This window comes from Coregonus lavaretus (genome assembly GCF_964263955.1).
Source record: "Coregonus lavaretus genome assembly, chromosome: 16".
Classification (NCBI taxonomy): Eukaryota; Metazoa; Chordata; class Actinopteri; order Salmoniformes; family Salmonidae; genus Coregonus; species Coregonus lavaretus.
The window spans coordinates 33,237,622-33,260,576 of NC_140003.1; the positions used below are offsets into that span (position 1 = coordinate 33,237,622).

The following is a 22,955-nucleotide window of genomic DNA, read 5'->3' on the forward strand; positions in this document are numbered from 1 at the left end:
ATACTTTTGTATATATAGCGTATCTAAGTAGAGTTAGACAGAGTGTTGCCTATTCGTACCTGCTGAGACCTGCCTGTCAGGCATGGAGCAGCTCTGACTGTCAGGGAGAGCATTTCATAGGTGAGAGGGAAGCGAGAAGAATGCTTGGTCATGCATAGTACGGAGACGTGTCTTGACTTGAAGCAGTGTGAGGTGGTTCGTTGATAGAAATGAGGTCGCTGATGTAGGTGGCGCATAATCTTTAATTAATTGTGCCATTTTCTTTCAGCCACCATGGCGAATCTTCACAATTTTGACATCGTTCCTTAGAGACTTCTCTCACTGCTGACCAAAGCTGCAGGTGTTTTTGTTTTCTGCAGGCCTGCATGGGACAGCACACGACCCATAGGCCTTCATGGTTTACTGTACCTGCTGTGTCCACCCACTAATAACTTGTGTTATCATGCTAATTGATAAGATTTACCAGAATACGTTTTGACGCAAGAAATGCTGTGTAGGGTGTGTTGAGGATTATAGCTGCTGCAATTGTTTCTGTTCATCTTTTAAACTTGTGATCACATTTCTGTCTGTAGTACTCTACTGGATAGCCAGCCTGGTCTCAGAGCATTTCGTATTATTCTGTATGTACATTTTAGAACTCAATTTAGCATGATATGTTACATTTGGTATGGTGACAGATGGTTACTTAAGGCAAAAATGAAAGGAGGGTGGTTGGTTGGTTGGTGTGGATGGGTAGGCTTATAACACAAACGTCTAGCAACCCATAGGTTGCAAGTTCAAACCTCATCAGGGACAACTTTAGCATGTTAGCAACTTTTTAATTACCTAATACTTTTTAGCTACTTTGCAATTACTTAGCATGTTAGCTAACCCTTCACCTAACCCTAACTATAACCTTAACCCTTTTAGCTAACCGATTCCCTAACCTTTACCCTTTAACCTAACTCCTAAACTTAACCTTAACCCTTTAACCTAATTTTACCCTTAGCCTAGGTTGCAGCGCAAAGCTGCTGTATGTGTGACTGGTATGTGTGCTAAAATACCAACAGAGCAGAGGGCGGTAAAGATTCAAAGGAAACAGAACATTGGAGAAAGGCTTTATCAGTATGACTGAATCTATAAAACAGACTTAACACACACACCTCCAGTCCAAAGAACAGGGCCCGTATCTCTAAAGAATTTTTGTGCAAAAAGTGGCTCCTAGCGGCCAAATTCTAAGAAAATTCTCAGAGGCATGACGTTTTCTTAGAATTTCCCCTAAAAGTGACACGAAAATCCCAGTTAATATAAAAGCTATTCCTCAAGAGTCCTAGCGCTTAAAAGGGCTCCTAAGGCGAGATCTGCTTAGAGCAGGGAAGAGGACTTTTAGTGGCTTAGGAGTTACCCTAAGCAGCTGCACAAAATGGCCAACAGAGGAGGCAGGAGAGATGTCCTGCAAACACTGGATGACAGGGAATTATTGAGACGCTACAGATTGGATCGTGCAGGAATCATGTTTGTGGTGGATCTCCTTAGAGATGCAATTACTTCACCAACTCGACGCCACAACGCTATTACACCGGAGAAGAAAGTAATCACAACCCTGAGGTATTTGGCAACAGGGAAAATGCAACAATGCAGCAGTGATGACTTGGGTCTGTCCCAATCCTCCGTCAGCAGAGTCATCACCCAAACACTGACAGCTTTGTCACAACCTAATATTGTGACACAATTTGTTTCATTCCCGCTGGATGCCCGCACTTTACACACACATAAAAGGGCATTTATGGACATTGCAGGATTCCCTGGCGTTGTGGGTGTAATTGATGGAACACATGTGAGAATAATTGCGCCATCAGAGTACGAGGCTGTCTTTGTTAACAGGAAGAATTTCCACAGCATCAATGTGCAAATAGTGTTCAATGCGGCCTGGAAGATTTTGGACATTGTGGCTAAATGGCCAGGCTCCACACATGATGCGAGAATGCTCTCCGAGAGTGGCATCAGACAGCTTTTTGAGAGACGCTATGTGCCAGCTAATTGCCACTTGTTAGGGGACAGTGGCTACCCATGCAAACCATGGCTCCTTACACCTTACCTCCAGCCACGCCAAGGGCCCCAACTAAACTATAACAGGTAAGCCAAACAATACAAAAATCATGGAAATGAAATGCAAGCAATATGTTAGAGCATCCAAGTAGTGCAATATTTCCATCAAATAATTAAAGGTCTGTATTCTATTGTAGGGCCCACAAGACAACAAGAGCGGTGGTGGAGCGTGGCATAGGCCAGCTTAAGAGGCGCTTTCATGTTCTCCACGGAGAGGTGCGGCTGAGGCCTGAAAAAGTCAGCAAAGTCATCATAGCCTGTGCAATATTACACAATATTTGCAAGGTTAGACAGATTGCAGAACCTCTGGAGGATGGCGATGAGGATGAGGATGGAGACAACGATGAGGATGGTGGTGAAGAAGATATTCACATTCCACAGGGGAACCGAGCCCAGAGTGGACTGCCTTACAGGGCAAACTTCACAAATTTACATTTCAGGCAAGCTGTAGCCCCATGTCATTTGAGAACTTGTGATGGTATTAAGAACTACCACAGTTTTACTGCACATCACCTGCAACTGTTAAATGCAAGACACAGAACACAATCTCTAAATGGTTTATTTTTTAGGTGTTCAATTATAAGGCGGTAGTACTCCTCCTGAAGGGAAAGGACTTTTTTGTTGTTGTTCAAACACATCAATTGTGAGTTGCAATCTTCTCTCCTGCAGGGATGCTGACGGAGCAGGTGCTGCGGATGGGAATGGTGTTTGATCCGCCGGGCTATCCTGAGTAGCAGCTGCAGATGGTTCAGGCGGCAAACTTGATGGGCCCGGTTCTTGTGATGGCTCCATGCTACAGAAATACATAGGCCTAGTTTAATTATTGTTTTGATTAAATTAATTTAATACAATGAGCATGGATAACACATGAAATGGCTTCTGCAATGAATAAACACTGTTGATATGAATAACCCTGTGTCCTACCTTTGCTGCATTTCAAGGGCCTGCATCATTGACGTGTCAATGCCTGTTGGCAGCCCGGTGACACTGACCTCAGAGTGTCCCAGGACTTGAAAGACAGTGTCGGCCACCTGGGACAGCCGCTTTGCAGGTGGTCCACCCCCTAGAAAGAAACGGTCAATGAACACAGTACTTAGGCATGTAAATTAACTTTGCCAGCAGGAGCAAATTGCCAGATTATGTGGTAGGCCATAGTATTTTGCTCACCTGTGAGTGAGGATTCCCGCTTGTGTGCTGCAATCTCATCTTTTGCCTTGGACTGCAGCACATACCACCTTTTCTCACAATCGTCGCCTGTCCGCACCACCAGTGGAAAAGAGGCATTGATTGTTTGGGATATTGTGTCCCAGGCGCGCCTCTTGCCTTGGCTAGTGACAGTTGGGCCAAATTTTCCTCGTAACATACCTTTATGTTCGTTCACCAACTGGGCCAGCAACAAACCTTGCTCCTCAGTCCAGTTCGGCTTGCGATTCCTTTTTTTCTCCATTTTCTGTGTTTGTAAGATATTTGTTAACAAGCCTTCATAAATAGACCAGCCAGCAATCACAGACATTGTTAAAAGCTGAGCTGTGTTACCCTTGTTAAGTTCACACTGAGTTGTAACGTTGCAATTTCTACTTCATTAAGGACAGCCCCTTGAGATAGGCCATCTTGTTTTCAATGGGGTCCATATGGAAGTGAAAGTACAAAATATGCCAGCTAGGATATTAATATGAGCAAATGAGACACAAATCATTATTTGAACAGGGTGTAATGAGCTTAAGTTTTCACATATTTTAGATTCTAATGTTAGGCTATAACCCCTACAGCTTACTATTCATTTTCCAGATATTTTCTTGAATGTGAAATATTATTTACAATTATAGTCTGCATAAGATTAGAGTGTATAATTATGTTTATTGATTTGAGGGTACATCCTTTGCTCATTATCACCAAAAGTTCATTTTCATCAAACTTGTAGGATCAACCAATCACGGCTTTTGAAATGATGACTCATACCTAGCAACGGGGTCAACCACACCTCCTCACTAAGATAGGATTTTTCATCCATTCCTGGCTCAGAGTTCACTGAAAATGTTCTGGAATCACTTCTAAGCTAAAACTCCTGGCAAGGAATTTTTAGGTTAAGTTAGGAGCTCTCTGAGAGGATTCTCAGAATCTTTAAGGATACGGGCCCAGGTCTCTGCCTGTAGCTGTACAGCTGACAGATGTGGCATTACTTTTAGGTAAGTCTTTACATCAGGGTTATAGGTAAGTCTGTAAGTAAGTATACATCAGGGTTATAGGTAAGTCTGTAAGTAAGTATACATTAGGGTTATAAGTCCAACTGCTCCTTTTAGTCCACATACATCATGTCATTTACAGCAGCCATGAACTCTTTTGTAAACCCACAACCACAGTTCTGTATGTGTTATAAAAAAGGGATGGACACTGCTCCTTGAGTCAGTTTTGTCACTGAGGTGTTTGTGCACTGGGTTGTCTTACAATACAAGATGGCGCCAACATATATAGCAGCTCTGCTTCTAGCTCCTAAGCAACTTTTCAGTATTTGTTTGCTTTTGTGTTATTACAAGACAAGGATTTAGCTACACCCGCAATAACATCTGCTAAATATGTGTATGTGACCAATAACATTTGTTTTGATAAAATTTGATTTGATCTTGGACAAGATACCACCATTTAAGAGAGCCTCAACAATTGAACACATCAACCAAGAAGATATCAATACATTTTCTCCTTTGAACCTTGGCAACTCAAGCAATTCCTTCTCACAGTTCTCAGACAGTCTGCAGGACTACAATCAGTTGGATAAACACGCCCACGGTGAGTTTTGAACTGGGGCCTCTTGTGATGCAACACTGTCACTGACATGAAACCACTTGCTATGTACTTCGGCAATTACTTCATGTGGTATCATCATAACCCTGTACACTCCCCCAATTATCCAAAAATCGGAAAAAATACAAATGCTTTGACAAACCATAATGTATTGTTGTTGTATTGCTTTAATGTTGTTTAGCCACAAATAGAGATACAATTAGGTTTTTGTGAAGTCTTTGATTTTCACATGGAAAGGAAGGTGAAGCTTCATAGAACATTTGATTTGATCCAGGCTCTATCAGTACACTGAAGCACAATTACAATGATAGCTGTACTGATATAGAAAATGACCATACATTTAGTATCAATACCTTTTAGAAATTATCGCTCATATCGTTTTATTTTCAGCAAACTAAAAATCACCCCATTAAAAGCACAGATTTAGAATTACAAAATGTATTTGAATAAACATGCTTCAGCGAAAAGGAATATCAGTACAGTTATAGTACCTTAAGTACGTAACAAGCAAAAGAGTAAAAGCAATAGCTGCAGATATATACTGGTATATAGTGGTCATACACCCTTCTCCTTCTGGAAGTCTGACACTGAGGGTGTCATTTGGCCCTAACTCCCCCTGTGGTCCCCAGCAGGATGAGGGGAGAGTGGGGGTGTGGGGCGTCGATTCCCAGGAGCTGGCGTGTGGACGACTCCCAGTCCCAGCCAAACTCCAGTCTGCTGCACACACACGGATACTCCCTGTCTGCCCAACACACCCAGTCCACCGCCCTCCTCACCGCCTCCCAGCGCTCACCCCTGGGAGAACACAAACAGTAAACACATTTAGTAAAGTACACATATACAGAGAAAAGCATCAAAGAAAACTAAACATAGACACCCTTATCCCAAGAAAAACACATGAAACATGAACTTTCTCAAGTTCTAATTTAGACTGCAGACCAGAGAGACCTAGAGCCATCTATATATGGTGGATCAGATAGATGTACCTAGGCTGAGGAGCGTGGTCCAGGTCCAGACGGAACAGGCTGAGCAGCAGCTTCCCCTCCTCCAGCCTCCTCACCCTCATCAGCTGCAGCACCAGCAGACTGGCCACCAGCCTCAGGATGTCAGCATGAGCCCTCACACCTGACACACACATGAATGACACGCAATCACGCAATATTTTTTACATTTTCCTTACTGCTCAAAAAAAGCCCAGAGAACCCCAAACAAACAGTCTTCATAGGCTCCCAGACAAACAGTTCTCTAGTATCCGTCTGTAGCGCAGCGTACTGTACTGTAGTGTAGTGTAGTGTAGTGTAGTGTAGTGCACTGTAGTGTAGTGCAGTGTACTGTAGCGTAGTGTAGTGTAGCCTACCTAAAGAGCTTATGCCCTTCTTCTTCAGGAAGACGTTCGCAAAGTATGTTACATCCACATTGAGGAGGGATCCCAGGCTGCCAGAACACTCCCAGAAACCTTCCTGGAACAAACAAACAAAACAAAACAATTCCCCTCTATACAATGACGGCTTTTTGGCACACAATGGCTGCCATTGGTGCCACACATTGGAAGTGGATGAAGTGAGTTTCCTTCCCCATATCATGTAAACTCAGCAAAAAAAGAAATGTCCTCTCACTGTCAACTACATTTATTTTCAGCAAACTTAAGATGTGTAAATATTTGTATGAACATAACAAGATTCAACAACTGACATAAACTTAACAAGCTCCACAGACATGTGACTAACAGAAATTGAATAATGTGTCCCTGAACAAAGGGGGGGGGGGGGGGGGGTCAAAATCAAAAGTAACAGTCAGTATCTGGTGTGGCCACCAGCTGCGTTAAGTACTGCAGTGCATCTCCTCCTCATGGACTGCACCAGATTTGCCAGTTCTTGCTGTGAGATGTTACCCCACTCTTCCACCAAGGCACCTGCAAGTTCCCAGACATTTCTGGGGGGAATGGCCCTAGCCCTCACCCTCCGATCCAACAGATCAAAGACGTGCTCAATGGGATTGAGATCCGGGCTCTTCGCTGGCCAGAACACTGACATTCCTGTCTTGCAGGAAGTCATGCACAGAACGAGCAGTATGGCTGGTGGCATTGTCATGCTGGAGGGTCATGTCAGGATGAGCCTGCAGGAAGGGTACCACATGAGGGAGGAGAATGTCTTCCCTGTAACGCACAGCGTTGAGATTGCCTGCAATGACAACAAGCTCAGTCCGATGATGCTGTGACACACCACCCCAGACTATGACGGACCCTCCACCTCCAAATCGATCCCGCTCCAGAGTACAGGCCTTGGTGTAAGGCTCATTCCTTTGACGATAAACGCGAATCCGACCATCACCCCTGGTGAGACAAAACCGCGACTCGTCAGTGAAGAGCACTTTTTGCCAGTCCTGTCTGGTCCAGCGACAGTGGGGTTGTGCCCATAGGCGACGTTGTTGCCGGTGATGTCTGGTGAGGACCTGCCTTACAACAGGCCTACAAGCCCTCAGTCCAGCCTCTCTCAGCCTATTGCGGACAATCTGAGCACTGATGGAGGGATTGTGCGTTCCTGGTGTAACTCGGGCAGTTGTTGTTGCCATCCTGTACCTGTCCCGCAGGTGTGATGTTCGGATGTACCGATCCTGTGCAGGTGTTGTTACACGTGGTCTGCCATTGCGAGGACGATCAGCTGTCCGTTCTGTCTCCCTGTAGTGCTGTCTTAGGCGTCTCACAGTACAGACATTTGAATTTATTGCCCTGGCCACATCTGCAGTCCTCGTGCCTCCTTGCAGAATGCCTAAGGCACGTTCACGCAGATGAGCAGGGACCCTGGGCATCTTTCTTTTGGTGTTTTTCAGAGTCAGTAGAAAGGCCTCTTTAGTGTCCTAAGTTTTCATAACTGTGACCTTAATTGCCTACCGTCTGTAAGCTGTTAGTGTCTTAACGACCGTTCCACAGGTGCATGTTCATTAATTGTTCATGGTTAATTGAACAAGTATGGGAAACAGTGTTTAAACCCTTTACAATGAAGATCTGTGAAGTTATTTGGATTTTTACAAATAATCTTTGAAAGACAGGGTCCTGAAAAAGGGACGTTTCTTTTTTTGCTGAGTTTACAATGCTTAGAGTATGTGGAAATATCTTTCTGAATTCATTCTATGTTCCTGCACTGTGTTATTAATAAACAATAGAATGGATATACGTAGATATGATTAGTTAACTGTTTTCTATCACTAATAGAGTATTTTATTTGCACATGAGGCTGGCCTTGAGAAAAGGGAATGGTTCCTGTACTTACTGAGTGCTGGAGGGCAAAAATCTCTGGCCATTTCACTACATCAAGAATATTCTTCCTGAATTCAAAACCACCCCTCCTGAAATCAAAAACCACCTCATTAGGATACTACAGAGATACACGTAACAATAAACCTCTCCAATATAGTACATACACAGACAGACAGACACACATCATACCTTTCACTATCTCCTTCACATTTCAGTAAGTCCTTTCTTACCACCAGATGTTTTTGTGGTTGTGGTTTTATTCGCTGTAGTAACGGTAGTAGTTGATGTGGTCGTCTTTTTAGTTGTTGTGTCCCAAGAGGGCTACCGAAGAGAGAGGATTCACGTGGCCCTGCTGCCTCAGAACTGGACCTTGTAGAACCATGTAAGGCCACTAAAGGACGGGTCAGATGAGCGCCATGAGCGGTGGGTAAAAGTGAGATACCAGAGCCTTGAAGTAGTCCGCCAGTAGGTGTTGCCCCAAAACTAAACCCCATTGGTGGGGCTGAGCCTACACGTGGAGGGGGTGGGGGGGCGGCCTTCGCTCCCTCAATAGAGCCAAATGAGATACCAGGGGCTGCTAAACCTGTAGTCATAGAACTGGTTGAAGGGGCGCCAAACAGGGAGCCTTGAGGTGGTCTGCCTGCAGTTGATGCCCCAAAATGTAACATTGCTGATGGTGCAAGGTTAAGGGGAGGTAGAGGCCACTTTCCACCACCAGAAATCACCACTCCTTCTGAAGAAGCCCCAAATAAACCACCAGAGGGCGCCAAACCTGAAATTAAACTTGTACTGGCTGTGGCCTCGAACAAAGAACCTTGAGGTCGGCTGCTTTGAGACCCTGCCCACCCGCCCCTGAAACCAAACGCTGAAGAGGGCACAGAGGCAGGGAGAACAGGAGGCTGCTGGCAGTGGTCCAACTCCACCAGTCCATATTCCATATCCTCAGGTAAGCCATGATACATGTCCACCACATTGCTAGTCTTACACATTGCCACTTCCACAGGATAGGGCTCTGGGGGTTTGGATAGTGGCATGTCCCCACCGGCTTGCAGTCTCTGGAACGTAGCGAAATGGGAGATACCACTAAAAGGTATCGGAGGGGCCTCCCTTGTGCAACTCATTGCTTGACGCTCATTTGAGACAGGAGCAGAGGGAGGATTCAGAGAATCTGAAACTGCGGCGGAGAGAGACTGCGGCTGAGGAGGAAGAGCATCAGACACAAGGAGAGACTTACGCTGTGAATGAAGAACGGATGGAAGAGGAGGAGGAGAGGAATAACAAGGAGAAGGATGAGGAAGATGAGGAGGAGCATCAGCAACAGAGAGAGACTCCTTCCGGGAGAGAGGCATTCCCATTTTCCACCTCTGGGGCTCTACAGGGTCAAAGGCCGGATCGGCACAAACCTTCCTGTGTCCGTCCGCCTGTCTACCGAGCGCCCGCCTCACTCTCTTTCGTTGAGACTGGAGGGTCTCCAGCATATCCAGTTGTTTGGAAGCAGCGGATGGGGTGACTAGGCTGACTGACATCAATTGGGTACATAAATAGGGGTGAGACAGAACCTCACTATGCATGAATACTGAGCCACCAAGTGGGTCTTCAGGGTGCTGTAAAACAAAGACAACAGTTCAGTGATAAAACATTTTTACAGGGACCATTTTTCTTTACAGGTAACAGCAAGAAAGAGGCAGATATATGCTCCTCTTCGTCCCCCATACCCTCCTCCAGGAAGGTTTTCAAGCATGATTTTACCATTGACCAATTCTCCTTCTCCACCCCTCCCTCCTCCTCCTCGTAGACTTTGAGGAAAACACGCCCTGGCTCGCTATCTATCGAGTCTGACATGGAGGCCATCCCACTTCCCAGATCCTCCTCCTCATCTCTCTGCCAGCTGAGGTAAGGTAAGAAGTCGACGTCCTCATCTGAGATGAGCTTGGGAACGTCTGTGAAGCCCACGTCAGGGTGCTCTGAGTCCTGGGAGAGAGAACACATCAGAACATTGTCTTTTTCAACATTTGTATTGAGTATTGTTGATGTGTGTGTGTGGCAGACGTACCCTCTCCTCGATGGCCACAAAGCTGGTGAACTGAGACAGGATGGAGAACTCTTTGCTCAGCTCAATGATGAAGGACTTCAGCTCTGCTTTCTTCCCCTGAGAGAATTTATACTAGATATGTAACAAAACATTCCACACACACAAACAGCACAGGTAGTGTACACACTCCATACAAAATCTAATATATTCACACACCTCATGTTCGGCCTCGTTGGTGTGAAGACTGCCATCCTCGTAGTCTCTGATAACGGCCCTCGCTGTGAGCTTATGAAGGAACTGAAACACACACACACAAGTGTGTTACAGGTGTGACTGAGACAGTATGATGTTAAGCAGTATAAACAGTGAGGTGTGGATGGTGGTCTCACCGTGCCCCTGGTCTTCTGCAGCTCAGTGGTGGACACCATGGTCTCAATGTCCTGACCACTCAGGTCTCCAAGAAGAGTGGCCTACAGCACCAGACACATGGACAAGTTAGTCTCACAGCGCTGTGTGATCTGTGCATGTCATGTCCACGCACACATTCATGCATTCACACACCAGGGTTTCTGTTAGCCGGTAATAGCTGGCTTTTGGCTGATAAAAAAACGGAAAAGCCGAGAAATAAAATTGCCGCCGGCCAATTGTCCAGGAGAAGAAAAATCCCATTGCAAAAAAAAAGCTTTTTAGCATTGATGGAAATACATTTGACTGGTCATGCTTATCGGTCTATAGGCTAATTTAGTGTAATTATATTGGTGTGTGTGTACAGTATATTCGTTATGTAGGCCTATCTTATTCATCACACACGTTTAGCATACTGATACAGAGCCCTTGAGCGGAAAATCTGTCAGACAGCGCGAGAGCTGCTGCTACAGCATCTCAAACAGCAAACACAGGCAACGGGAGGCAGGTTTCATCAGCGCGTCACACACCACTATGCATTGAGCTGGAGGCTGTATGCATTTAGAAAACATATACTTAAATTGTTTGAAACCTGAATGTTATAATACATATTATGAGGCATGTCTTACCTTGCTTCAAAGTAGCCTAACCAAAATCAGTTTCATTGTCCAGTAGCCAAAGGCAAAATCCTAGTCAACCCATGCTAGTTGTTGCATATTAAATCTCCCCTTTCTAAATTTCGAACGGATATTTTAATCTCTGTCACATGAAACCGTTCGCATGTGCAGTGCCCTTTTGACAACAGTGTTTTCCCGCTAATTGCATTATGGAACGAACATCCGCACATAGAAACAATAGTTTATTAACATTTTAAGCTAAACGTTCTGATCTGTTGCATCAGACTTTTGAAGGTTTATGTAGCCTAGGGCTACTGGTTGTATGAATTTGGGATCTATCGTCCCACAACTGTCCCAGAGTCAGTTTGGAATAGGCCATTTCTTTCTCGACCAGAAGACCAATAGAATAGGTCAACTTTTTTACTATGGGGGGATAGTAGATTGACATAATCTAGTGATTTTGCTATTTGTTTCTGAGGGAACAATTGATGTGGAGTTATTTTAACATCTTCAAACTGTAGTAAGGACTGCACATCGTTGCATCCTCAACTTGCATGTTCTGTTAATATGAATTACTATAATCTAAAATGTGATTTCTGTCATTCTGAGCACTGTGGGTGGACGCCCTAATCAGGTTACACACCCAATACATATGGGTTCTGTACATTTCTCAAATGTCCGGTAAATTAAAATGCTGCCGGTCAAATGTCCGGCACCACATTTTCCTAACGGAAATCCTGGCACACACATACACACACACACCTCAATGACAGTATACCTGTGTACAGTGTTGCACAAAGCCGTAGACCAGGGTGTGGCAATCAGAGAAGAGTGCGTGGAGCTGAGAGGGGGCCTGGACAGGGGGGGATGCTGAGGGGTTAAACTGCTGCCACTTCACAGACACAGAGCTGCAGCCTGGAGACACCATGCGCTTCACCTGACACGCCACCTGACACAAACACGGACGCAAACGGGTGTTTAAAGGGATAGTTCACCCAAGTTGACCTCATGTTGTGTGGTTGAGTTGTGTGGAACCAAAGATAATATCTAGATATCTGATGACAAAGGAGAGATCAGTGTAAAAGTGTGTTGTTACCTTCTCTATCCAGGTGTGCTTTGTCTTTGTGTCAAAGAACTCATAGGCCCCTCCCCCTGCCTGGGCCAGGGCCCGCAACATGTGGCGATTGGCTGTTGGGCTGAGGCCGCAGGTGAAGAGGCGGCTGTGCTGGCAATGCTCTCTGACCAGCTGCATGGTCAGCGCCTGGTTCTGGACGTGGCCGTCTGACAGCAGCAGCAGGTTCCTCACACCCTGCGACGGAGGCAGCAGACTCAGGCTGCGCAGGGGCCTCCACAGCTCGGTGCTGCCCCCAACAGGTTGGGAGGACTAACATCAACAACAGGGGAAAGTATAGCACAGGGAATATTTACATTTACATTTTAGTCATTTAGCAGAAGCCCTTATCCAGAGCGACTTACAGTTAGTGAGTGCATACATTTTCATACTGGCCCCCCGTGGGAAATGAACTCACAACCCTGACGTTGCAAGTGCCATGCTCTACCAACTGAGATACAGGGGAATAAGAACATGACCAAGTACAACATTTACATGGACACGATACACAGCATATAAATAGTTACCTATTTATATGCTCTGAAAAACAATGTGTCCCTAATATTCTAGAGACTAATGATAAAGGATTGTTATTGGCCCCTGGGTCTGTCCGTCAGCACTCACCATGATGAACTTCTTGGCTGGTTTGAGGGCCTCGACTAGAGGGTGGGCAGAGAGGAAAGCCTCCTGCTGGTCTGTAAGACACAACCACATCCAGACAGATGAGTATGGGGGAAAGGCTACAGCCTCTTACTGTCAAACTCTTCAGTCTGACGTAAAGCAAAAAACCAAGTACCCCACTAACAAAGTGTATGCAAACAACATGATACATGAGATTGATTTAGAAGATTTAGAAGTTGATTTAGCTCAGTTTGAAGACTGGTTGAATGGGAGCCCACCTGAGCCAAAGGAGATGACGTTGACTCGGACGCTGTGGTGGTCCAGGGTATTGAGGAGCTGCAGGGCAATTCTCCTGGCATTCTGGAGAGCTTCTCCTCTCATGGACTCAGACGAGTCCAACAGAATGATAACTTCACTGGGGTCAGACATGGAACTGGGGCTGGGCTCAAAGTCTGGGTAGAACACCAACATACAGGCCTGGGGAGAAGGAAAATGTAAAGAGATGGATATGAATGGACAATGAGGGAAGGAGAGATGGAGAGGGATACTGACCAGGCCGTATTTTTGAGGGACAGATGTACAGTATAGAGAGACTGACCTGGCTTTCTTTGTCTGGGTGTTTCTCCACCCACATCCTGGGCAGGTGGATCTGAGCCAGACTGAAGCAGAGCAGGAACCCATCTGGGCCCAGAGTCTCACCTGGACACGTCCTCACCACCGCCTTACAGTCTGTCCTCTGGGGTTAACACAACACACACACTGTTACACACACCTTTACACACGCACGCACATATACGGAAGCACAGACACACACTCAAGCATGCACACACACAGCTCGTTCTGCTGAGTTACCTTGATCTTGACTTTGTGGGTGAGACAGCGCAGGTTGATGATCTCATTGGGCATTTCAATACACATGTCCAGACTGAACGCCCTGAGGAGAGAAAAACACACAGGTCAGTATGGGGAGAGACAGACAGACACTACAGGTCAGCATGTGGAGAGACAGACAGACACTACAGGTCAGCATGTGGAGAGACAGACAGACACTACAGGTCAGCATGTGGAGAGACAGACAGACACTACAGGTCAGCATGTGGAGAGACAGACAGACACTACAGGTCAGCATGTGGAGAGACAGACAGACACTACAGGTCAGCATGTGGAGAGACAGACAGACACTACAGGTCAGCATGTGGAGAGACAGACAGACAATACAGGTCAGCATGTGGAGAGACAGACAGACACTACAGGTCAGTATGGGGAGAGACAGACAGACACTACAGGTCAGATTGTGGAGAGACAGACAGACACTACAGGTCAGCATGTGGAGAGACAGACAGACACTACAGGTCAGCATGTGGAGAGACAGACAGACACTACAGGTCAGCATGTGGAGAGACAGACAGACACTACAGGTCAGTATGGGGAGAGACAGACAGACACTACAGGTCAGATTGTGGAGAGACAGACAGACACTACAGGTCAGCATGTGGAGAGACAGACAGACACTACAGGTCAGCATATGGAGAGACAGACAGACACTACAGGTCAGCATGTGGAGAGACAGACAGACACTACAGGTCAGCATGTGGAGAGACAGACAGACACTACAGGTCAGCATGTGGAGAGACAGACAGACACTACAGGTCAGTATGGGGAGAGACAGACAGACACTACAGGTCAGATTGTGGAGAGACAGACAGACACTACAGGTCAGCATGTGGAGAGACAGACAGACACTACAGGTCAGTATGGGGAGAGACAGACAGACACTACAGGTCAGATTGTGGAGAGACAGACAGACACTACAGGTCAGCATGTGGAGAGACAGACAGACACTACAGGTCAGCATGTGGAGAGACAGACAGACACTACAGGTCAGTATGGGGAGAGACAGACAGACACTACAGGTCAGCATGTGGAGAGACAGACAGACACTACAGGTCAGCATGTGGAGAGACAGACAGACACTACAGGTCAGCATGTGGAGAGACAGACAGACACTACAGGTCAGCATGTGGAGGGACAGACAGACACTACAGGTCAGCATGTGGAGAGACAGACAGACACTACAGGTCAGCATGTGGAGAGACAGACAGACACTACAGGTCAGCATGTGGAGAGACAGACAGACACTACAGGTCAGCATGTGGAGAGACAGACAGACACTACAGGTCAGCATGTGGATGTACCGTAGAAGAGGGAATATCAGAGGTAAATATAAGGATACAGGACTGGTGTCCCCATCCCTCCAGGGCTGGCATAGAGGAACACTCACCCCTGGAAATCCAGGTTGGTCACACACACCTTCTCCAAAGTCACCTGAGAGAGAGACACACAACGACACATGCATGACGCAAACCTGAACACATCATTAATAGCATGTAAATAAATCAATCCATCTATCCAGTCCCTCCTACCTGAGTCCTCTGGTTGAGCGCCGAGCTCTGTTGCCATGGCACCACACTACCGGGCAGCGAGAAGTTGATCAGGCCCTCCATGACGACGAGCTCGGTGACGAAGGTGACTTTGATCAGGACGGTGGCACTGGCAGGCAGGTTCCCAACGCTGATGGTAAACACATCCTGAGGGAACACAAAGATGACATCACCATTATGACTCAAGACATGATAAGAAAGACTGAAACCAGAGATTGTATTTCAACCATAGAATCATCATTACCTGATTTAAAAGAATGATACGAGACCTTAGTCTATCAAGAGCTTGGGACTAAGGTTCTATCTGCATTTTTTCCCTAATTTAGTTATTGACATAGCCTTGTTCTGTTCAATGTTCTCTACCTATATAGTACTCTAAATACCCCAATTCATGTTGTTAAGTTCAAAAGAATACAAGACATTAAAAAGTTGCTGACACCATTCAAACCAATGAGGGTTCAGAACTTTAAAGCCAATTATCTCAGAATCATCTTTTTGCAGATAGAACCTTATAGTCCCAAACTCTCGATATGACATAGCGTACTAAAGAGAGCACATTCTATTTCCTGGTCAATGTAAAGTAACAAAGTGTGTGTCTGCAGAGAGGTGAGGAGGTAGGGAGAGACGTACAGGTGCATCCTGGTCCATTAGGTAAGCTCCATGGCCTCTCTCTACAGCCTGTTTATACTCTTTACGTGCCTGCTGCTTCTCCTTCACCTGGGACAGAAGGACATAACAGCTCACAACACAATACTACACATGCAGAACGGATCACTGTGTGCTGCTGAGAGGGTGGGGGTGAATTACCTGTCCCACTACATGCTTCCCATTGATGAAGGCCTCAAAGCCACACACAGCAGCAGAATCATCCAATGGGAAGACGTATTTGGCTTCGATGGGGGCTGTTCTCTGATTGGTGTATGTCTGGAAGATGATGACCTGGTAGCCAATAAGAGAGAGGCCTGTTACTGAGGGACTTATGTCATGGTACAATAAAGGTAAACAGTCCAGTCCAGTCAAGTAAAACTCAGTGATGTTTGCTCCAGTCCAATCCAATCCAGCCCATTCTATTCCAGTCCAATCCAGCCCATTCTATTCCAGTCCAATCCAGCCCATTCCATTCAAGTCCAGTCAATTCCAATCCAGTCCAATCCAGCCCAGTCAAATCAAGTATAGTCCAGTGGTACCTGGCAGAGCAGATCCATCAACTTGGCCCTGACGTGGACGGCCTGTAGAGGGAGTGGTTGTCCAGAAGTGTCCAGCAGGCCGGCAGTCACCTCCTCTAGAGGGTTTTTACACCTCCCAACACCCTCCTCATCCTCACCACAGGACACTACACACAGACAGGTCATCAATAACAGCCTCAGAACAAGCAAAAGTACATATTCTAAATCTAGTCTATATTGTTGCTCATTGACCTTCCTATTCCCTTGTTAATTGGGTCTGCTGTTGACGTACGGTCCTGTGTTTGTTTGTATGTTTATGATAAAGAGTTGTTGAATTGAATTCTTACAGAGGTCAGAGGGAGAGACAGGAAGTGGCAGCACGGTAGAGGAAGTATCTATGGTGGGCTGGAAGTCTTTCAGCTGGTCCTCCTCCAGTCTGAACTGAACCACATACTGCAGCCTCACCTGCTCCGGGCTGTACACGACGTACTCTTCATCCTGGAACACACACACATATATATATACACATCAGTAACACACACAGACACCATCCCACACGATCTAAACATTACAATGTCAGCATTAGCACTGAACAAATACAGCCAGGTACAGAATATAAAAAGGGTGACCTCAAACTCAGAGGGTGTCTTGGGGGTACAGCGGACCCCATGTACACTGTGGTATCCCTCGGGGGCGTGAGTCAGGCTGCTGTCCCTCTTCTGGAGGTCCGTACAGCGCCCCAACGCCACGTCACACACCAGCAGCAGCCGACTGCCGTCCGTCACACTGGGCTTAGAGTACCTCAAACTGGTACTGAGGATACACACAGAGAATACAATGACAATATTCACACTGTTGCTGATAACTTATCTGGCATATGATGTTGTCTACTGACCTCATTGAATCACTGAAATAGATGCCACCGCCCAAATTCCCAATGTCTGTTCTCTCAATTCCATGATGCTCCACTCCAACCCTGGGCAGTAACAGACCCCTAGAGACAGAGAATTGAATTGATAATATACCACGTCAGTGATGTACAATATGTCAAACTCAGGTGTGTGTGGGTGTGTGTGTTCACCGAGACAAGATCCCCACAAAGCTGCTGGGGCTAGAGGAGTGGAGGAGGGGCTTAATGTTTCCAAGCCCCTCCCTAAACATCTGTAGCTCCACCTCTCTGCTTACTTTCAGAACCTGCAGGATCTGCACCTGTCTGTAGGAGAGAGATGGAGAGAGTTAGGCACGCACGCCCGCGCGCACACACACACACACACACACACTGCAGTGGGTCTGTACCTGTCCTGTAGCAGTTCGGTGACAGACAGAAACTCAGGACCAGGGGGAACTCTTTCAATGCTGCACCTCAGGGCGCGGTACTTCCCGAGACAGGAAGGGGCAGTGCTTCTCAGCGTGACCTCGCTGACATTCAACACATCTCTGATTAACTACAACAGAGAGTCGTGTTAAACACGCAGTTCATTCTTGTTCTCTTCTTCTTTCAAAAAAGATGAGAATGGAGAGACGTCCTCCTCACATTTTTCTTTTTATTTAAACAGTTTAGAATAAAGATGTAGGGGTCTATTTTATTGGGGAGAAAGTCAATAATTGGTTGGTAGAGTGCAGCACTACCCTGTGCAGTACTCATTCTGCTAAAAAAGAACATGGTGTTTGTGTGTGTGTGTTACCTGGCAGAGGTCCAGCTGTGATGAGATAAGTTTAGTGTGGACGGGGAGGCGGGACAGGTCCGTTTTGTGGGGCAGGAGGGTGTAGACCTCCTCCATCAGCGAGACCACCTCAGTGTCTGGCCCCTCCCCCTGTCTCAGCCTCCTCTGGACCTGTAGCAGCAGCCCTTCAGCCCTGCTCACCTACACACAACAACAACACAGCTTTAGTGAACACAAGCACTCAGACACCAACAGACAGACAGATAGACAGGTTAATACAGTATGCATTATGAACAGTGAGAGCCAACCACATCTCACTTACATCGTTGAGACTGAGGCTGGTGAATGGAACCTTGAGGACGTTGTCCAGACAACCAAGGGCCTCTGCCCAGAGCAGCTCCACGAACACACCCACTTCCTGTGATAGGGTGCTGCAGCTCAGCTTCTCCTCCAGCAGCAGCTGTAAATTATAACACATGTTAATCAACCACCCCTGACTGCCAATCACAGCACTGATTACTATACTACAGTGCAGAATCACATAATCTAAATCTCACAGTGGGGTGCCAACATCTATTAGGTTATTTCTCAGGAAATGGGTCGAAAAGTGCAAATCTGATATAATATGTCATGTCTGTCTGTATTTTAAGAGACTGTGTGTCTATACATTAGGGGGAGTGTCTGACCTGCTGCAGGCTGGCAGAGCCCAGGTCCGGAACCTCTGGAGGGAGGGTGGTCCTCAGTGTGAGGCCTCTGACCTGCAGCTCCTTCCTGAGAGTCTGATAGACCTTCACAGCCTCCTCTGAGACAGAGAAGAACACCTGCTTGTCTTGCACAGCTTCTGACTGACAGACAAACAGAGGACAATTCACAGTTTAACCTCAAATTCATAATCTCCAGAATCATACCAGGGTCCACATACTGTATGTGAAAACAGCCATTTTCTACATTCTGTGGTCAAGGCATAGAGGGATAATTCACCCAAATCATAATCGTACCTCATTTTATGGATAACTAGCCAATGGATCCCAGTGAATCAATGACCTAAGACATGAGCTCACCTTAGCACCATGGTCCTCTCTCCAGTACCTCACTACACGGTACTGCTGCTGTCCTCCCTTTCCTCTGCTACTCTGCAGCTCCAACACCGACCATGTGCTGCTGTTAGCCTAGAAAACACACAGGTACACACGCCGTATAGTATGATACACATACACTAAACAACCAGGTAAAGACAGGTATGTCACAAAACAGGATCAGCAAGTAAAGATGACGTGAGCTAAATACACTGTATGACGTCTATGGGTGGTCTTACCTTTTCAAAAATGGAGTATTTGGCCACTTGGAAATGTGTTGGATATGTTGGAAGATCATTGTCACTTTCAGTGTACACTCTAAATGAAAATAAAAACACAAAACTAATCATGTAGCTTGTTACTACATTACTGTAGGTCAATTACATGGGTTGCATACAACAAATAGATAACCTAGGTTATTCAATTTGTTAGTACTCTGGTATAAGGCCTGTGTAATCTAATGTGAGGCCATGACAGGTTATAGTCAGGAGGGAAGGTATGACATATACTGTAGTCCAGCAGTGATTGGCAGGTGAGTGTACAGTAGGTACACACTTGAATTTGCCCAGGTAAGTTCCAGTTCTCTTTGGATTCTTTGCCCTCTCGGCTTGATTGACAGCATTCAGAGTGAGTGACTGAACTTCAGACTTCTGTTCTGCAGCCGGCTGGCTCGTCACCTTCAGAACTTTAAACACACACGACACACACAGTACACACCCTCTGTCAAAGTCCAGTTCTTTTTTAAATGACACAAACACACACACCCTTGTCAAAAGAGCATCATTTTTCAAACACATGACAACATATGCAAAGACACACCAATAGTGAGCACACGGAGCCTTTATCAGTTAAGACGCAACTGTTAGCAAAAGCAGCCTCCTGATTAACTCAAGACTCTGCTCTGGGTAAATGAGTCAACATGTTGTCTATGGAGACACCCCCATTGTGATTGTGTCAAAGGAGAATGCCTAAAGATGATAAACCCTTGCTCTGCTTGCTGTATGCGCAAGACGCTTTCCGTGGGAAATATACATGCCTGAATTCAAGGGAATGGTGGCATAATTTTTGTGTAACTTTGTATATATTTTTTTACCAATAAAGCATATAGGAATTTGGGACAATGTCAGAGTTGTGGACCTTAGAAGAGGAAAAGTTTGGTTTCTACCTGACTGAGAGGGAGAGGGTGAGGCCGGTCTGGGTGTGAAGAGAGAGGGAGGGGTAGAGGGAGGGGTAGAGGGAGGGGTAGAGGGAGGGGTAGAGGGAGGGGTAGAGGGAGGGGTAGAGGGAGGGGTAGAGGGAGGGGTAGAGGGAGGGGTAGAGGGAGGGGTAGAGGGAGGGGTAGAGGGAGGGGTAGAGGGAGGGGTAGAGGGAGGGGGGGAAAGGCGGTACTCCTCTACAGGCAGCAGGACTCCCTTTTCCAGGCAGCGTGACACATACTCCACCCCTACTACTGGAATTTGGTGCTTCTTCACATTCCGCACCCGGCTGGAGCTCAGACTGGACACGCTGCTTGTCACTATCAGAGTGCACTGTGGGGGAGAGAGAGAGGTGGGGGAGGAAGGAAAGGAGGAAGGGGAGGGAGAGAGAGTATGAAAGACAGAAAGCATCAATCCCTCCAACATGTTTTAATCTGACCAATGAAGGTGAGATATTCAAGTGTTTCTGTGTCACTATCAACCTGACCTGTTTATTGACCACATAGGAAATGCTGCCCCCATTCTCTGTTATTGCCAGCTTCAGTCTCTTCTTCTCCTTATAAGGCACATTCTTCAGCTCCAAAACCACAGAACAGTTGTCAAACAGAGCCATAGCTACCTGAATAAATGAAGTAGGCTATTAAATTATAAGAAACACATTTTAGTCTCACTTTTATGCATTTGAAAGTAAATGAGCGCAAACATTGTAATATACGCTCTCTTGTCAAGTTGACATGGTGTACAAGTAACTACAACCTGTTTGTCAAATGAAAATCGAAGCAGATGCGTACTTTCTTCACCATGGAGTGGAGTTTAGGTCGTTAATGCGTAGGTACCCCAACAATGCTACACATTCAAATCTGTATAGAACATCTGTAGCTAACTATTTTACCGTAAACTCGAGTAGACGTCCGACTATTGCTTTCTTGCAGTGTTGAGAACATTACACTCAGAAAAATACGAGGTCAATCTTCAGGTCTGAAAGTCGGAGCTCTAGAAAGAGGCCCGAGTTCCAGAGTTAGAATTCCGAGTTGGATGACCTTTCAAATCAAATTTTCCCAGTCGGAACTCGTTTTTTCCGAGTTCCCAGTTGTTTTGAACGTACTGAAGTAGGAAGTAGGAGATTTCCGAGTTCCCAGTTCTTCTTCGATGAGGTTTAACAGCGGTTGGCATCCCGAGTTCCCAGTTGTTGCTACTTCCAGGTACAGAACATAACGACACGCCCACTTACGCGAGAGCGACATATAACTGCCCTCTGTAGGCGTAAAAAATAAATGCCACTGCACAAGACTATCACAGAAAGAAAGAGCCAGATGTCTTACCGCTCGCTGGGTGTATAAATCTGAAGCATCCTTTTAGAACTGCTTCTCACCACCAAATATGGTGATGAACATTGTTTTATGTCAGATAGCCAGGGCCGGCGCGCCCATTAGGAAGAATTACAGGGCGTATAGACGTCTATGGTATAGACTATACAGCGATAAACTGCGGCTTCGGCCGCCCAGAGGAGAAGGGGGCAGCTGCATCCCAATATGGCGACCGCAGTATGGGCGAGTGAGGGGAGGTATAACATGGTCCCGGTTCAAGGGATATCACAGGATAGAAAATCCCATAGAGCCCCACAGTGGAGGTGTCATAATACCCATAAAAACTAGCGCTCAAACAGGGAAATGGTTCCAATCATTTTTCCACCATTCATTTTTCCCATAGGAGATTTTAGAAACACTTAAAATAAGGGCTGTGTTTTGTGTAGGCTAACCCTGGCGTGACATTTTGATACATTTTGTAAATCTCTTTCGGACAAAGTGACTTTTATCAATTTACTCTCAGGTAAAAAAAAATGCTAATTAGCATCAAAGTAGACATGTAAGTCTACAAATCCCTGCAACTCCTGCATTTCATCTCTAGCTGACACCTTTGCTAACAGGTATTGTGTCAATTTAAAACTTGCCTAAGACAGTTCACAGAATTGTCCATTTAAAGAAATGTAGCCAATTTATTCATTACTAAAAAAAAAATTTGTTGGTATTTTACCCCCTTTTTTCTCCCCAATTTCATGGTATACAATTGGTAGTTACAGTCTTGTCCCATCGCTGCAACTCCTGTACGGACACAGGAGAGGCGAAGGTCGAGAGCCGTGCATCCTCCGAAACACAACCCAACCGAGCAGCACTGCTTCTTACATTTTACATTTTAGTCATTTAGCAGACGCTCTTATCCAGAGCGACTTTACAGTTAGTGAGTGCATACATTTTCATACTGGCCTCCCGTGGGAAACGAACCCACAACCCTGGCGTTGCAAGCGCCATGCTCTACCAACTGAGCTACAGGGGACTACAGGGCCCGCTTAACCCGGAAGCCAGCCGCACCAATGTGTCGGAGGAAACACCTGGCGACAGAGTCAGCGTGCACTGCGCCCGGCCCGCCACAGGAGTCGCTAGTGCGCGATGGGACAAGAACATCCCTGCCGGCCAAACCCACCC

General features: G+C 46.1%; 1 protein-coding gene and 2 long non-coding RNA genes across 6 annotated transcripts; 1 reads left to right on the forward strand and 2 right to left on the reverse strand.

Annotated features, from left to right (window-relative positions):
- The first annotated feature begins 2,072 nt into the window (after positions 1-2,072).
- Positions 2,073-2,842, forward strand: LOC311143245. The gene is made up of 3 exons (XR_014614402.1): positions 2,073-2,115; positions 2,226-2,528; positions 2,758-2,842. It is a non-coding gene; the product is annotated as an uncharacterized lncRNA (long non-coding RNA).
- On the reverse strand, positions 2,795-3,543 carry LOC311143244. The gene is made up of 3 exons (XR_014614401.1): positions 3,256-3,543; positions 3,013-3,151; positions 2,795-2,881 (listed from the first exon to the last, which is right to left on the reverse strand). It is a non-coding gene; the product is annotated as an uncharacterized lncRNA (long non-coding RNA).
- Positions 3,544-5,036: 1,493 nt separating this feature from the next.
- parp4 (poly (ADP-ribose) polymerase family, member 4) lies at positions 5,037-21,668 on the reverse strand. Of its 4 annotated transcripts, none has more exons than XM_084179485.1 (35): positions 21,578-21,668; positions 20,960-21,091; positions 20,629-20,805; positions 20,442-20,484; positions 19,832-19,961; positions 19,516-19,594; positions 19,262-19,369; positions 18,887-19,045; positions 18,523-18,660; positions 18,222-18,401; positions 17,833-17,981; positions 17,618-17,749; positions 17,432-17,530; positions 17,166-17,349; positions 16,884-17,034; positions 16,558-16,703; positions 16,178-16,309; positions 16,001-16,087; positions 15,353-15,517; positions 15,211-15,254; positions 13,782-13,863; positions 13,528-13,665; positions 13,208-13,406; positions 12,933-13,003; positions 12,294-12,581; positions 11,976-12,146; positions 10,565-10,645; positions 10,392-10,472; positions 10,197-10,292; positions 9,893-10,114; positions 8,333-9,747; positions 8,157-8,232; positions 6,245-6,347; positions 5,874-6,012; positions 5,037-5,682 (listed from the first exon to the last, which is right to left on the reverse strand). In XM_084179485.1, the coding sequence occupies exons 2-35, from the start codon at positions 21,083-21,085 to the stop codon at positions 5,484-5,486; spliced, it is 5,790 nt and encodes a 1,929-aa protein (XP_084035611.1). In that variant the 5' UTR covers positions 21,086-21,091; positions 21,578-21,668; the 3' UTR covers positions 5,037-5,483. The 4 variants fall into 4 exon arrangements, with proteins under 4 accessions (XP_084035611.1, XP_084035609.1, XP_084035610.1 ...); XM_084179483.1 differs by having other exon boundaries at positions 20,960-21,087; positions 21,365-21,668; XM_084179484.1 differs by having other exon boundaries at positions 21,365-21,668.
- Positions 21,669-22,955: the final 1,287 nt, after the last annotated feature.

Coding starts and splice junctions, on each gene's coding strand:
- parp4 (XM_084179483.1), bottom strand. CDS start 21,416: ATGTTCTCAACACTGCAAGAAAGCAATAGTCGGACGTCTACTCGAGTT. Junction 15,255..15,352: donor CGCTCAACCAGAGGACTCAG/GTAGGAGGGACT, acceptor TCTCTCTCTCAG/GTGACTTTGGAGAAGGTGTG. Junction 13,864..15,210: donor ACCAACCTGGATTTCCAGGG/GTGAGTGTTCCT, acceptor TTCTCTCCTCAG/GGCGTTCAGTCTGGACATGT.